Raw genomic sequence first — 17480 nt, 5'->3', positions numbered from 1 at the left:
TCCACCTCCTAGAGTAATGAAATAAAAACAAAATAAATGGGACCTAATGAAACTTAAAAGCTTTTGCAAAGCAAAGGAAACTACAAACAAGATGAAAAGATAACCCTCGGAATAGGAGAAAATATTTGCAAATGAATCAACGGACAAAGGATTAATCTCCAAAGTATAAACAGCTCATGCAGCTCAATATTTAAAAAGCAACCCAATTGAAAAATGGGCAGAAGACCTAAATAGACATTTCTCCAAAGAAGACATACATATGGCCAAGAAGCACATGAAAAGCTGCTCAACATCACTAATTATTAGAGAAATGCAAATCAAAAGTGCAATGAGGTATCACCTCACATCAGGTAGAACGGACATCATCAGAAAATGTACAAACAAATGCTGGAGAGGGTGTGGCAAAAAGGGAATCCTCCTGCACTCTCGGTAGGAATGTAAATTGATACAGCCACTATGGAGAACAGTATGGAGGTTCCTTAAAAAACTAAAAATAGAACTACCATATGACCCAGCAATCCCACTACTGGGCATATACCCAGAGAAAACCATAATTCAAAAAGACACATGCACCCCAATGTTCATTGCAACACTATTTACAATAGCCAGGTCATGGAAGCAACCTAAATGCCCATTGACAGATGAATGGATAAAGGAGATGTGGTACATATCTACAATGGAATATTACTCAGCCATAAAAAGGAATGAAATTAGGTCATTTTTAGAGATGTGGATGGATTTAGAGACTGTCATACAGAGTGAAGTAAGTCAGAAAGAGAACAACGAATATTGTATATTAACTCATATATGTGGAACCTTGAAAAATGTTACAGATGAACTGGTTTGCAGGGCAGAAATAGAGACACAGATGTAGAGAACAAACGTGTGGACACCAAGGGGGGAAAGTGGTGGTGGTGGTAGGAGGTTGGTGATGGGATGAATTGGGAGATCGTGCTTGACATGTATACACTAATATGTATAAAATGGATAACTAATAAGAACCTGCTGTATAAAGAAATAAATAAAATTCAAAAATCCAAAAAAAAAGTGAATCAGCTATATGTATACATATATCCCCATGTCCCCTCTCTCTCGTATCTCCCTCCCAACCTCCCTACCCCACCCATCTAGGTGGTCACAAAGCACCAAGTTGATCTCCCTGTGCTATGCAGCTGCTTCCCACTAGCTATCTGTTTTACATTTGGTAGTGTATATATGTCAGTGCTACTCTTTCACTTCGTCTCAGCTTACCCTTCCCCCTCCCCGTGTCCTCAAGTCCATTCTCTACGTCTGCATCTTTATTTCTGTCTTGTCCCTAGGTTCTTCAGAACCTTTTTTTTTTTAAAGATTCCATATATATGTATTAGCATATGCTCTTCATTTTTCTCTTTCTGGCTTACTTCACTCTGTATGACAGAATCTAGGTCCATCCACCTGACTACAGATAACTCAGTTTTGTTTGTTTTTATGGCTGAGTAGTATTCTACTATATATATGTGCCACATCTTCTTTATCCATTCATCTGTCAGTGGACACTTAGTTTTCTTCCATGTCCTGGCTATTGTAAATAGAGCTGCAATGAACATTGTGGTACATGAGTCTCTTTGAATTATGATTTTCTCAGGGTATATGCCCAGTATTGGGATTGCTGGGGCATATGGCACTTCTATATTTAGTTTTTTAAGGAACCTCCATACTGTTCTCCATAGTGGCTGTATCAATTTACATTCCCACCAACAGTGCAAGAGGGTTCCTTTTTCTCCACACCCTCTCCAGCATTTATTGTCTGTAGATTTTTTGATGATGGTCATTCTGACTGGTGTGAGGTGATACCTCATTGTAGTTTTGATTTGCATTTCTCTAATGATTAGTGATGTTGAGCATCCTTTCATGTGTTTGCTGGCAATCTGTATATCTTCTTTGGAGAAGCATCTATTTCGGTCTTCTGCCCATTTTTGGATTGGGGTGTTTGTATTTTTGGTATTGAGCTGTATGAGCTGCTTGTAAATTTTGGATATTAATCCTTTGTCAGTTGCTTCATTTGCAAATATTTTCTCCCATTTTGAGGGTTGTCTTTTCATCTTGTTTATGGTTTCCTTTGCTGTGCAAAAGCTGTTAAGTTTCATTAGGTCCCATTTATTTTTGTTTTTATTTCCGTTTCTCTAGGAGGTGGGTCAAAAAAGACTCTTGCTGTGATTTATGTCATAGAGTGTTCTGCCTCTGTCTTCCTCTAAAAGTTTTATAGTGTTTGGCCTTACATTTAGGTCTTTAATCCGTTTTGAGTTTATTTTTGTGTATGGTGTTAGGGAGTGTTCTAATTTCATTCTTTTACAGGTAGCTGTCCAGTTTTCCCAGCACCACTTATTGAAGAGGCTGTCTTTTCTCCACTGTATATTCTTCCCTCCTTTATCAAAAATAAAGTGACCATATGTGCGTGGGTTTATCTCTGGGCTTTCTTTCCTGTTCCATTGATCTGTATTCCTGTTTTTTGTTCCAGTACCATATTGTTTTGATTATTGTCACTTTGTAGTATAGTCTGAAGTCCGGGAGCCTGATTCCTGCAGCTCCATTTTTCTTTCTCAAGATTGCTTTGGCCGTTCGGGGTCTTTTGTGTTTTCTTAGAAATTGTGAAATTTTTTGTTCTAGTGCTGTGAAAAATGCCATTGGTAGTTTGATAGGGATTGCATTGAATCTGTTTATTGCTTTGGGTAGTATAGTCATTTTCACAGTGTTGATTCTTCCAGTCCAAGAACATGGTATATCTCTCCATCTGTTGGTATCATCTTTAATTTCTTTCATCAGTGTCTTATAGTTTTCTGCATACAGGTCCTTTTTGTCTCCTTAGGTAGGTTTATTCCTAGGTATTTAATTTTTTTTGTTGCAGTGGTAAATGGGAGTGTTTCCTTAATTTCTCAGAGTTTTCAGCATTAGTGTATAGGAATGCAAGAGATTTCTGTTCATTAATTTTGTATCCTGCTGCTTTACCAAATTCATTGATTAGCTCTAGTAGTGTTCTGGTGGCATGTTTAGGATTCTCTATGTATAGTATCATGTCATCTGCATTGACCGTTTTACTTCTTCTTTTCTGGTTTGGATTCCTTTTATTTCTTTTTCTTCTCTGACTGCTGTGGCTAAAACTTCCAAAACTATGTTGAATAATAGTTGTGATAGTGGACAACCTTGTCTTTTTCCTGATATTAGAGGAAATGGTTTCAGTTTTTCACCATTGTGAACCATTTTGCTGTGGGTTTGTCATATATGGCCTTTATTATGTTGAGGAAAGTTCCCTTTATGCCTACTTTCTGGAGGGTTTTTATCATAAATGGCTGTTGAATTTTGTCAAAAGCTTTTTCTGCATCTATTGAGATGATCATATGGTTTTTTTCCTTCAGTTTGTTAATGTGGTTATAGCATTGATTGATTTGCATACATTCAAGAATCCTTGCCTTCCTGGGATAAACCCCACTTGATCATGGTGTATGATCCTTTTAATGTGCTGTTAGATTCTGTTTGCTAGTATTTTGTTGAGGATTTTTGCATCTATGTTCATCAGTGATATTGGCCTGTAGTTTTCTTTCTTTGTGACATCTTTGTCTGATTTTGGTATCGGGGATAGTGGCCTCGTAGAATGAGTTTGGGAGTGTCCCTTCCTCTGTTATATTTTGGAAGAGTTTGAGAAGGATGGGTGTTAGATCTTCTGTAAATGTTTGAGAGAATTCACATGTGAAGCCATCTGGTCCTGGGCTTTTGTGTTTTGGAAGATTTTTAATGACAGTTTCAATTTCAGTGCTTGTGATTGGTCTGTTTATGTTTTCTATTTTTTCCTGGTTCAGTTTCGGGAAGTTGTGCTTTTCTAAGAATTTGTCCATTTCTTCCAGGTTGTCCATTTTACTGGCATTTAGTTGCTTGTGGTAATCTCTCATGATCCTTTGTATTTCTGCAATGTCAGTTGGTACTTATCCTTTTTCATTTCTAATTCTGTCTTCTCCCTTTTTTTCTTGATGAGTCTGGCTAATCGTTTATCAATTTTGTTTATCTTCTCAAGCAACCAGATTTTAGTTTTATTGATCTTTGCTATCGTTTCCTTCATTTCTTTTTCATTTATTTCTGCTCTGATCTTTATGATTTCTTTCCTTCTGCTATCTTTGGGTTTTTTTGTTCTTTCTATAATTGCTTTAGGTGTAAGTTTAGGTTGTTTATTTAAGATTTTTCTTGTTTCTTGAGGTGTGATTGTATTGCTATCAGCTTCCCTTTTAGAACTGCTTTTGCTGCATTCCATAGATTTTGGGTTGTCATTGTCATTTTTTTCTAGGTATTTTTTGATTTCCTCTTTGATTTCTTCAGTGATCTCTTGGTTATTTAGTAGCATAATGTTTAGCCTCCATGTCTTTGTATTTATTACAGTTTTTTTTCCTGTAATTGATATCTAGTCTCATAGCGTTGTGGTGGGAAAAGATACTTGATAAGATTTCAGTTTTCTTACATTTACTAAGGCTTGATTTGTGACCCAAGATATGATCTGTCCTGGAGAATGTTCCATGAGAACTTGAGAAGAAAGTGTATTCAGTTGTTTTTGGATGGAATGTCCTATAAATATCAATTTAGTCTATCTGGTCTATTGTGTCATTTAAAGCTTGTGTTTCCTTATTTATTTTCTGTCTGGATGATCTGCCTATTGGTGTAAGGGGGGTGTTAAAGTTCCCCACTGTTTTTGTGTTACGGTCGATTTCTCCTTTTATGGCTGTGAACATTTGCCTTATGTTTTGTGGTGCTCCTATGTTTTGTGGTGCTCCTATGTTGGCTGCATAAATATTTATAATTGTTATTTTTTTCTTCTTGGATTGATCCTTTGATCATTATGTCATGTCCTTATCTCTTGTAACATTCTTTATTTTAAAGTATTTTATCTGATACGAGTATTGCTACTCCAGCTTTCTTGTGATTTCCATTTGCATAGAATATCTTTTTCCATCCCCTCACTTTCAGTCTGTATGTGTCGCTAGGTCTGAAGCAGGTTTCTTGTAGACAGCATATTTAAATGTCTTGTTTTTGTATCCATTCAAACAGTCTTTGTCTTTCGGTTGGAGCGTTTAATTCATTTACATATAAGGTGTTCGGTGATATGTATGTTCCTATTACCATTTTCTTAATTGATTTGGGTTTGTTTTTGTTGGTCTTTTTCTTTTGCGTTTCCTGCTTAGAGAAGTTCCTTTAGCATTTGTTGTAAAGCTGGTTTTGTGGTGCTGAATTCTCGTAGTTTTTGCTTGTCTGTAAAGCTTTTTATTTCTCCATTGAATCTCAATGAGATCCTTGCTGGGTACAGTAATCTTGGTTGTAGGTTTTTCCCTTTCATCACTTTAAGTATATTCTGCCACTCCCTTCCGGCTTGCAGAGTTTCTGCTGAAAGATCAGCTGTTAACCTATTGGGGGTTCTCTTATATGTTATTTGTTGGTTTTCCATTGCTGCTTTTAATATTTTTTCTTTGTAGTTAGTTTTTCATAGTTTGATTAATATGTCTCTTGGTGTATTTCTCCTTGGATTTATCCTGTATGGGACTCTCTGCACTTCCTGACTTGATTGACTATTTCCTTTCCCATGTTAGGGAAGTTTTCAACTATAATCTCTTCAGATATTTTCTCAGTCCCTTTCTTTTTCTCTTCTTCTTCTGGGGCCCTTATAATTTGAATGTTGGTGCATTTTATGTCCCAGAGGTCTCTGTGACTGTCCTCAATTCTTTTCATTCTTTTTTGTTTATTGTGCTCTGCAGTAGTTATTTCCACTATTTTATCTTCCAGGTCACTTATCCGTTCTTCTGCCTCAGTTATTCTACTATTGATTCCTTCTAGAGAATTTTTAATTTCATTGTTCATCATTGTTTGTTTGCTCTTTAGTACTTCTGGGTCCTTGTTAAGCGTTTCTTGTATTTTCTCCATTCTGTTTCCAAGATTTTGGATCATCTTTACTATCATTACTCTGAATTCTTTTTCAGGTAGACTGCCTATTTCCTCTTCATTTGTTTGGTCTGGTTGGTTTTACTTTGTTCCTTCATCTGCTGTGTATTTCTCTGTCTTCTCATTTTGCTTAACTTACTGTGTTAGGGGTCTGCTTTTTGCAGACTGCAGGTTCATAGTTCCCATTGTTTTTGGTGTCTGTCCCCAGTGGGTAAGGTTGGTTCAGTGGGTTGTGTAGGCTTCCTGGTGGATGGGACTGGTGCCTGTGTTCTGGTGGATGAGGCTGGATCTTGTCTTTCTGGTGGGCAGGACCGTGTCCGGTGGTGTGTTTTGGGGTGTCTGTGAACTTAGTATGATTTTAGGCAGCCTCTCTGCTAATGGGTGGGGTTGTGTTCCTGTCTTGCTAGTTGTTTGGCATGGGGTGTCCAGTACTGGAGCTTGCTGGTCGTTGAGTAGAGCTGGGTCTTAGCGTTGAGATGGAGATCTCTGGGAGAGCTTTCACCTTTTGATGTTATATAGTGCCGGGAGGTCTCTGGTGGACCAGTGTTCTGAACTTGGCTTTCTGACCTCAGAGGCTCAGGCCTGGCACCTGGCCAGAGCACCAAGACCCTGTCAGCCACACAGCTCAGAAGAAAAGGGAGAAAAGAAAAAACAGGAAGAAACAGAAGTTATTAAAATAAAATAATTAAAAAAAGAGCAATTAAACAAATAAATCCACCAATGATAGCAAGTGCTAAAAACTATACTAAAAAAACCTGGACACACAGAACCCTAGGACAAATAGTAAAAGCAAACCTATACAGACAGAATCACACAAAGAAGCATATACATACACACTCACAAAAAGAGAAAAAGAAAAATATATAAAAAAAGGAAGAGAGCACCCAAATAAATAAACAAATCTACCAATGATAATCTCTAAATACTGAACTAAGATAAACATAAAACTAGAAACAAATTAGATGCAGACAGCAAACCCCAGGTCTACAGTTGCTCCCAAAGTCCACCGCCTCAGTTTTGGGATGACTCGTTGTCTATTCACGTATTCCACAGTTGCAGGGTACAGCAAGTTGATTGTGGAGATTTAATCTGCTGCTCCTGAGGCTGCTCGGAGAGATTTCCCTTTCTCCTGTTTGTTCGCACAGCTCCCGGGGTTCAGCTTTGGATTTGACCCGCCTCTGCATGTAGGTCGCCTGAGGGCATCTGTTCTTCGCTCAGACAGGACGGGGTTAAAGGAGCAGCTGATTCGGGGGCTCTGGCTCACTCAGGCCAGGGTGAGGGAGGCGTATGGAATGCAGGGCAAGCCTGTGGTGGCAGAGGCCAGTGTGATGCTGCAATAGCCTGTGGCGCACCTTGTGTTCTTCTGGGGAAGTTGTCCGTGGATCATGGGACCCTGGCAGTGGTGGGCTGCACAGGCTCCCGGGAGGGGAGGTGTGGATAGTGACCTGTGCTTGCACACAGGCTTCTTGGTGGCTGCAACAGTAACTTTAGCGTTTCATGCCCGTCTCTGGTGTCCACGCTGATAGCTGTGGCTTGTGCCCGTCTCTGAAGCTTGTTTAGGCGGTGCCCCTCTCCTTGTGCACCCTTTTAGGAAGTCTGAGGTCTTCTGCCAGCATTCAGTAGGTGTTCTGTAGGAGTTGTGCCACATGTAGATCTATTTTTGGTGTATTTGTGGGGAGGAAGGTGATCTCCACATCTTACTCCTCTGCCATCTTGAAGGTACGATTATAGAATTTTAAAGAGTTCTTTATTCTGGATACAGGTCTGTTAAAAGAGTTATGTTTTGTGAATATTGTCCATTCTATGAGTTGTCTTTTCAGTTTCTTGTTGGTGTGCTTTGAGATACAAACGTTTTTAATCTTGATGAGGTACAATTTATGTATTTGTCTTTTTGTTGCTTGTGTTTCTGTCATATCTAAGAAACCATTCCCTATTCCAACAACACCAATATTTACTTGTTTTTTCTTCAAAGAGTTTCTGTTTTAGCTCTTATATTTAGATCTTTGATCATTTTGAATTAATTTTTGCATATAGTGTGAGGTGTAGGTCGTCATATTTATTAGTATGCTGTAATACGTATACTGTATGTATGACCCAGCCGTACCACTTTTAGGTTTTTACCCAAGTTCACTCAAAATCCATGTACATATCAGCTTTACTCATAACAGCCAAAACATGGAAACAACTCAGATGCCCTTTAACAGTCCTTTCATCGCCCCCAAGTGTGGTACATCCTTACAATGGAATACAGCTTCGCAATAAGAAGGAACGAAGTACTGACATGCCCAACAACATGGATAAATCTCAGATGAGTCATGCTTATTGAAAGCAGCCAGATTCATCTGCCTTCCTTAAAGGCATTAGCACTCAGAAATAAGAGATGATAGACCTCAGAGGATGATGGTAACTATGACAGATATAGATAGTGCTTTTTCCTTTGCAGGCATTATTCTCAGTGCCTTATAGATATTAACTCATTTTATCCCCACATCTTTATGAAATACATATTATTATCCCAATTTTACAGGTCAGGAAACTGAGCTAGAGAGGTTAAGTAACTTCTCCCATGTGACATAGTTAGTAAATAGTGTCACTGGGTTCCACATCCAGGCCCTCTTTTGCCACAGTCTGTACTATTCTGCTAGTTTTGTATTTCAAAGGAAAGCTCTGGGTGTAGCCAAAATATGAATGAGTTATTTGGGAACTTAAGCAAAGCCTTATTAATGAATTTGCTTATTTTCTTTCCTTCTCTGGCGTACTTTCTGTTACACAGTTTTCATTCTTAGGTCAAGTAGGACAGGGTTCCCTTCAGTTGAAAGGGTCAAATCTGAGTTTTAAAATTCTAGCCTTTCTTTTCTGTTAAAAGACAGCAGATTTTTAAACAATTCCTATTTTATTTACCCTTATAATTTAGAGCCTGACTGACTTTCATGATACTTGGAGATAATCTCCTAAAACAAATCATTTGTCTTTAAATTTCATGTCCCCTAATCATTTGCTGTTTTCAAAAAAAGAAAAGTGATTGCTAGAAAAAGAGACTAGGATGCCTAGATCTTGGTTTCGAAATACCATTCTCCAGTAAAAGGAGTCAGGATTCCTTGGCGAAGAGTTGATTCCAAGTTTGGGGAAATGCAAGATGAGCTTGGAACATGTTTTGGTACCAGAAAGTAAGAAAATGCTCAAAAAACCCCCAAACAACAAAAAAGGGAAGCAAGTCAAAAAGAGCCAGGGACAATTTGAAGGGACTCAATGACCAAAGCCAGGATATTTGAACAAGAAAATAAATAATGATAGTAATGAGTTATAATCCATGAAATAAAATAAATATCCATGAATCCATACTAAGTTAACAATTGAATAGATAGATTGGATCGAGAATCCGATCCATTTGTTCAGTAGTCTTCCTTATAGAATCCTAATCCATACGCATGAAAGGAATGACGGAAGTAACATGCTGTTAGGCAAACCCACAAGGATCAGTTGTTGTAGGCACGAGCCATCAATGGATGCTGAAATTAGTGAGCTAACGTGTGCTGAGAAACAGGGTGTTTAGGCATAGTCTCAGTAGATCTCCCCACAGGGTGCTTATTAATTACAAAGGGAAAAATAATAGCTTCATGGTGGAGAAATCTGACAGACACCACCTTAACCAGTGATCGTTCTGACAGCCCCAGTAATAAGCCATGTGAACATCATGGACCCTTGATGTTAGGTCCTGAGAAGGGCACAATGTCTTCTCTGTGATGTTCTTGCCCAAAATATATAGCCTCAATTTAATCACAAGGAAATAGCAGACAACTACACATTGAGGGCCGTTGTATAAAATAACTACAGAAACTCCTCAGAAGTGTCATGGTCCTGAGAGATGAGGAGACACTGGGCACACTTAAAGCCTGGAGCAAGGAGACACGGCAGCTAAACACAGTGGGATCCCAGGTGTGGTGCCAGACCAGGACGACCAGGACGGGGACACAAGTGCTAAAACTGGTGACATGTGAATAAGATCTGTGGATTAGTTAATAGGCTTGTATTATTAGTTTAGATAATTTTACTAAGATCATATACAGTGTTAACATTAGGGAAAGCTGGGCAAAACCTGTACTGGAGTTCTGTGTACTAATGTTGCAACTCTTCTGTTAATGTAAAATTATTTTAAAATAAAAAAGTTTAAAAAATGTAAAAAGAAAACAGATACTCTGTGATGCCCAGAGAATAACATACGTTCAGTGATCAGATTGTTGAGGATGTGCTAAATTCAGTGCCAACCATAGTAGGAAACTTACAAAAAAAAATATCCGCTCCCGAGGAGCTTATAGCCCTTCAAGGGGCTGTGAAAGTCATGCAAACAATTGATTGTCATCTGCTAACTGATTTCTGTAATCTATGCAGATGAAAGTTCAGGGAGCATATAGGAAAAAGAACTCTTAATGTATTGAAAGAAATAAAAAAAAAATTTTTTTCTTTTTAATTTTATTTTTGCGGTACGCGGGCCTCGCACTGCTGTGGCCTCTCCCGTTGCAGAGCACAGGCTCCGGACGCGCAGGCTCAGCGGCCATGGCTCACGGGCCCAGCCGCTCTGCGGCATGTGGGATCCTCCTGGACTGGGGCACGAACTTGCATCCCCTCCATCGGCAGGCGGACTCTCAACCACTGTGCCACCAGGGAAGCCCTAAAAATTTTTTTATTTAGAGATGTTTTGGATTGAAATAACTTTGTGCCCAGGTTGAATTCTTTGTAGTAGATTGTCATTTTTGCATTTGGTCACCGTCAGCAAAACCTTTCTGTGTGTGGCAGAAAACAGATTTCCTAAGTATCACTGGAGCCCCAGCTGTTAGAGCATCATTTGCTTCACGTAGTGAAATAGGAAAGAGGAGAACAGTCTGGTCCAGCACAGTATCTCATGCCTACTTTGTTTACAGCTTGTGAATGGACCCCTCTCCATTGTCACTTTTTACCTGAAAGTAAGGCAGGGGGCGGTGCCGGCGCCACCTGGATTAGGCCTCCAGGATGCCATGCCAGGGAGGAGGGTGGGGATGGGGGTAGGTGGTGTTGCAGTGTGAGTGGGCGTGCATGCGAGAGAGGTCTCTGGTGAGCAGGGGCCCAGCCCCCAGCCTCAGGGCACCCAGCGAACTTGCCTCTTTCACCATCCAGAGTACAAATGTCTTATGATTTGCCATCATAAGACATTTTTTGTGTGTTGGAATGTAGATGTTAATAATGAAGTGAAACCTGGTTATTTGAGCCTCTCTTTAGGGACAGAATTTAAGATGCATTCGAGTTTCATTCTGGACATGTCCCAATTGTGATCTGTTTTGGTTGCAGAAATGGTGGTGTGGCAAAGGGGCCGGGGTCTCTGAGAACAAGGAGTAGGCTGGATGGAGGGCCTTTCTCCTTTGTCTTCCAGGGCATGTGAGACAGTGTTACTGTCTCAGTATTCCTCCCCTCACTTTTATCACCTCTTAGTCACCCATCCCCCATTTGTTTGATTTCAAAAGGCCTGTTTTGCAAATAGGCTGTTGTAACTCCTCCGTATAAAACTTTGGTTCCTCATCTCCCTGTTTCTCTTTTCCTATAGGAGAGGAAGTGGGCTATACTGAGCTCATGAGAGATGATCAGGAATTTGAACTATTTCAATGGAGAACTGATTTCTGGGATTAAAGGAGAGGGTCAACTGCCTTTCTTCCCAGGAAAGCTGGGAGGCTCAGTCACATGGCCTTCATTTATAGGCTCTAAAAATAGAGCAGTGCTGATCTGGTCTGTAGGGATGCAGTTCGTGTTCCCAGGCCCTTCTGCTGCTGTGTCCAGCATCTGAATGTTCCTGTCTTCCTTTGTTTTTATAATGAAATCTCAGATGTGCTCATTGAGATCAGAGGAGATAATATCGAAGCCTGATTTCGATCACACTGAGATGTTATAGCTTGTAAACATCTATTGTACAGTAACTACTGTCTTGTTGGCAGAGTTTCAGAAACTGTGGAGGAGTGTCACTGTGGATTCAATGGATGAGGAGAAAATTGAAGAGTATCTGAAGCGACAGGGTATTTCTTCCATGCAGGAATCTGGACCAAAGAAAGTGGTACGTACTCTCTAGAAGAAAATGTAATCCTCTGCTCTTTGAACTGTTAGCCTGCGTCCTGTGCAGCTCTCGGAAGAGCAGGTAGGTAGTTAGTTCTCCCTTCCAGTTTTTTCTGTGTCCTAATCCTGTGACCTTGGTCAGATGCATTCAGATCACGTCTGGTGTACTGAGGGCCAACGGATCTCTTTGCCCTCAGGGGCTGCTCGCCAGGTATGTGAGAGCCTCCCCGGCAGTCAGTGCCTGCTCTTAAGCTCCAGCCATAGGGCGTGCAGTGCCCACGTGTTGTGCTCCCAGTTTCTGCCAGGGGCTTGCTTCATCGTTCTGGCCTTTATGGTCTTCACCCCACCCCCCACCCCTCTTGCTCCCGGAGCCTGGTGGTCTCGGTGCCTGGCTTTGCCTTAGCCCTGATCACACTGAATTATCCTTGTTGACTTTCAGATCCCTTAGGAACCAGATATTACTGTCTTTATAGCCCCCAAATCCTGCTCATTGGAGGGATTTGTAATTGAATGAAGACCTGTGAATTCCTTTACCAGCTAACCAGCTCTCTGCAGCCCAGGGTCAAAGCCAGGATGAGAAATATTTCACTAACACCCTCCTTCCCTGTCCACCATCGTGCCTTTGTAGCTTGACTTGTTTGTGGCTTAGTGTTTTATTCAGTGAAGTTTTAGGACTCCTTTAAAAGGGAAAATTTATTGCCAGTGATCTCCAAGAATTAGCGTGATTGCAGCACTTCATGGTTTCCCGTCATTGCTTAGTTTGTTAATATTATGTGATATTAGTATTTCAGGTATACAGTGAAGAAAAGAGGATAATATTTAACAGATCTTTCTGTGTTCATCCACTTCCCAATTTGCCCATATCTCTATATTTTGCTGTATTTGCTTCAGGTCTTTGTTTTATTGGTAATTAATGGTGGATAAAATTTTAAACCTGATAATAGAGATGAAAAACAAAAGAGATTTACTGTCTCTTTTTACACACTTCATGCCTACAATAGTTCTGGTTAGTTTTCATGCCAGCCCATTTATTCCAGGTGGAGGTATGCACTGGTTTGTGTTTTCGAACAAGGATTGTGTGGATTGGTGTGTGTGAGGCTTGGCAGCAGAACAGAAAAAAGGTCACAAACCCTGCATCTCTTTGCTGCTGGTTTCTGGGGCATCTTTTGTAAATCCTCGCCATATTACCGCTCTGAGTAGCCATTGTTTCTAACTGTCTTTACCTTTTCCTGTAGGCTCCTATTCAGAGAAGGAAAAAGCCAGCTTCACAGAAAAAGCGACGGTTTAAAACTCACAATGAGCACTTGGCCGGGGTGCTGAAGGACTACTCTGACATCGCTCCTGGCAAGTAGTGGACAGTTTTGTCTGAGAGCAAAGAGTTACAAAGTCAAGACCTTCCTTGTTGACGCTGGGATCTGAAGACTGACCGTCTTCCCATTCTACTTCTTAGGACCGAGGACAGGAGCGGTTCAGTTTACAGAACTAGTGCAAATTACCAAACTTGAAGCTTATTTTCATTAATGGGCTAATGAGAAATGTTATGTCCCCTGTTAACCTCCTTCTTGGGGGAAAGGCGCTCAGCATGGCATACAGGTGACTTTGCTATTTATCTCTACTTCTAAGTGGTTCCTGGTTCCGTTTTCCTTTTCATTACCTTAGAACAGGTTTGCCGATAGTCTTGAATGCAGTATTTGTTTATTCCAAAAGAGCATATTTATAATAAAATCGTTGTAGAAGGAGCTCTGAGATGTCAGTGAGTTCAGTTTGCTTCTTTCCATTCTTGGCAGTGATGGGTGGCAGCTCGTCTTTGACTCCCACAGGTGGTGTCTGGAATGCTGTTGGAGACCGAGGTCTGGGCTGCATTGCTGAGCGTGTGGATTTCACAGCTGGAACCCAAGGTGTGCCTCCTGGTAGCAGGTGAAGCAGTAAAGGTACACTACATGTGATTTTTTAATGCTTGCTTTTAAAAGGGTAAATCAGTATTTAGCCTCTTGGATTTCGCAAGTCATGTTCTCATGCCATCTCCAGCAAGGATGAAGACATGACTGTGTCCCAGCCCTGATGGGGCTTGGCCCTGAGGTTCTTCTTTCAGAGACTCCCCCTGTCTCCCAATCACTGGCTGAGCTCAGGAGAGCTGCTGTCACACATGTGGGTTAAGAGTTGTGGTGACTTTTGGGGAAATCTGTGGTCATTCCATCATTCTATGATAAACTACCCATTTTCGTTATCTGTGCTTGTTTTATGGTCTGTGGTGGCCCTTCGGGGTGATTGTTATGGTTCTCATATCACATTGTGGTAGATTATAAAAGCAAGGTTTGGTGTTCTCAAAAAAGGTATGATGATAGTCCAAAGCAGTAAGTACTTTGTGCAGATGACAAGGAGCCTTTTTGCTGTTTTAGTTTTTATCCTTTTTGTTTACTTCTCATCCATTATCAGTGTCATCCTATTTCAGTGTCATCTTACCTCCTTCTTATATCCAAGCCCCAAAATATGGCATGAAAAGATGTAAAACTGAGACTCAGGATAATGGATAATAGAAAATGGGAAACTCAATCTGTCTTGCTTTGTAGAGGATTTTTGCTAGTAAGGAAGAGCTTTAATATTTTATGGCATAAACTAGCTCTCTTTTTAAAAAAAAAAAAAAATCTAGAGCTGGCTTATCTCCAAGTATACCTACTTTTTCTGGTCTATACATACCCACCCCCACCAGTTTTAGTGAGATACAGTTGACATACAGCACTGTGTAAGTTTTAAGATGCACAGCATAAGATTTGACTTACATACATCATAAAATGATTACCACAGTAAGTTTAATGTCACTCATTTCATATACATACCAAAAACAAGCGATGAGAACTCCTTAGGATTTACTTTTAACAATTTTCACATGTATCATACAGCAGTGCTATCTGTAGTCCTCTTGCTGTACATTACATCCCTAGTACTTATTTATCTTAAAACTGGAAGTTTGTATCTTTTGACCACCTTTGTCCAATTTCCCCTCACCCTGGCCCACACCTCTGGTAACCACAAATCTGATCTTTTTCTGTGAGGTTTTTAAGACTCTACATATAAATGAGATCATTTGGTATTTGCTTAGTCTGTATGACTTACTTAGCATAATGCCATTAAGGTCCATCCATGTTGTTGCAAGTGACAGGATTTCCTCCTTTTTTATGGCTGAATAAGGTTCTATTTGTGTGTGTGTGTGTGTGTGTATCTGCGTGTATCCATTCATCCACTAGGGAACAATGGGGAACACGTCTTGGTTATTGTAAATAATGCTGCTGTGAACATGGGGGTTCAGATATCTCTTTTTTGACTTAGTGTTTTTGTTTCCTTCAGATATATTCCCAGAAGTAAAATTGCAATATCATATGGTAGTTTCTGTTAACTTTTGGAGGAACTTCCGCCCACAGTGGCTGTACCAGTTTACAACCCCATCAACTGCGCAAGGATTCCATTTTCTCTACATCTTCACCAGTACTTGTTATCTCTTTTTTTTTTGATACTAGCCATTCTGACAGGTGTGAGGTGATAGCTTATTGTGCTTTTGATTTGCATCACTAATGATTATATTAATGATGTTGAGCATTTTTTCAGGTACCTGTTGGTCATTTGTATATCTTACTTGGATGAAGGTCTATTCGGGTCCTTTGTCCATCTTTTAATTGGATTATTTTTTATTTATTTTTTTGTTATTGAGTTGTATGAGTTCTTTATATATTTTGGATAGTAACCCTCTTATCATAAGATAAATGGTTTGCAAGTATTTTCTCCAATTCCATAGATTGTCTTTTCATTTTATTATTTCTTCTGATGTTCAGAAGCTTCTTAGTTTGATATAGTCCTACTTGTCTATTTGCGATTTTGTTGCTTGTGCTTTAGTTGTATCCAAAAGTTTATTGCCAAGACTCGTGTCAAGGAGCTTTTTTCCTCTGTTTTCTTCTAGCAGTTATATGCATTTTGGTCTTACATTTAAGTCTTTAATCCACTCTGATTTAATTTTTGTGAGTGGTGTAAGTTAGGGGTCTAGTTTCATACTTGTACATGTGAATGTCCAGTTTTCCCATCACCATTTAGCTGTGGACTTATATGTCCTTTATTATGTTAAGATATGTTCCTTCTGTACCTAATTTGTTAAGAGTGTTTTATCATGAATGGATGTTGAATTTTTTGGAAAGCTTTTTCTGCATCTTTTGAGATGATCATATGATTTTTTTCTATTAATGTGACATACCAAATTGATTTATGTATGTTGAATCATTCTTGCATCCCAAGGATAAATCTTACTTGATGGTGGTGAATGATCTTTTTACTGTACTGCTGAATTCAGTTTGCTAGTATTTTATTGAGAAGTTTTGCATCTATATTCATCAGGGATATGGACCTTTAGTTTTCTTTTCTGGTAGTGTACTTTTTTGGCTTTGATATTAGGGTAATGATAGCCTTATAAAATGAGTTTGGGAATGTTCCCTCCTCTTCAGTTTTTTGGAAGAGTTCGATAAGGATTGGCATGAACTCTTCTTTAAATGTTTGATGAAGTTCCCCTGTGAAGCCATCTGGGCCTGGGCTTTTCTTCGTTAGGAGATTTTTTTTTTTAAATTTATTTATTTGGCTACACTGGGTCTTAGTTGCGGTGTGCGGGATCTTTAATTGTAGCATGTGGGATCTAGTTCTCTGACCAGGGATCAAACCTGGGCCCCCTGCATTGGGAGCACAGAGTCTTAGCCACTGGACCACCAGGGAAGTCCCTGGTGGAAGATTTTTGATTACTGTTTCTAGCAATTTGGTATTTTCAGATTTTCTATTTCTTCTGATTTGGTCTTGGTAGGTTATATGTTTCTAATAATTTTTCCATTTCTTCTAGGTTGTCTGGTTTGTTGTATATAGTTGTTCATAGTAGCTGTTTATGATTCTTTGTGTGTCACTTGGAATGTCTCCTTTTTCGTTTATAGTTTTGTTGATTTGGATCCTCTCTTTTCCTTAGTGTAGCTAGAGGTTTATCAGTTTTGTTTATCTCTTCAAAAAACCAACTCGTAGTTTGGTTAATCTTTTTACTGCTTTTCTGTTTTATTTATTTCTGTTCTAGTCTTTTTTATTTCCTTCCTTCTGCTAACTTTGGGCTCAGTTTGTACTTTTTCTGTTTTCTAAAGGTGTAGAGTTAAGTTGTTTGAGATTTTTCTTGTTTCTTAATGTAGGTGTTTATTGCTATGAACTTCCTTCTTCGAACTGCTTTTGCTGTATCCCATAAGTTTTGGTGTGCTGTGTTTCCATTTTCATTTGTCTCAAGATACTTTTAAATTTCTCCTTTAATTTCATTTTTGATCCATTGGTTGTTCAGGTGAGCATTATTTTCATATGTTCAAGAATTTTCCAGTTTTCCTCCTTTTATTATTTCTAGTTTCATCCCATCTGGTTGGAGGAGATACTTGGTATGATTTCAGTCTTTT

The 17480-nt window shown here is 39.4% G+C and overlaps 1 protein-coding gene across 2 annotated transcripts in view; it reads left to right on the top strand.

Annotated features, from left to right (window-relative positions):
• Positions 1-13761, top strand: part of GTF2E2 (general transcription factor IIE subunit 2) — a 76345-nt gene extending 62584 nt beyond the window's left edge. For both annotated transcript variants that reach the window (XM_082863846.1, XM_082863847.1), the window contains 2 exons: positions 11913-12028; positions 13263-13761. In XM_082863846.1, the coding sequence (XP_082719972.1) occupies positions 11913-12028; positions 13263-13379 (233 nt within the window). In that variant the 3' untranslated portion in view covers positions 13380-13761. The remainder of the gene's footprint in view (positions 1-11912; positions 12029-13262) is intronic.
• Positions 13762-17480: the final 3719 nt, after the last annotated feature.

The sequence above is a fragment of the Leucopleurus acutus genome, assembly GCF_964270905.1.
Source record: "Leucopleurus acutus genome assembly, chromosome: 21".
Taxonomy (NCBI): Eukaryota; Metazoa; Chordata; class Mammalia; order Artiodactyla; family Delphinidae; genus Leucopleurus; species Leucopleurus acutus.
The sequence above is the reverse complement of the archived record's forward strand: the minus strand, read 5'-3'. Positions and strand labels throughout refer to the sequence as shown.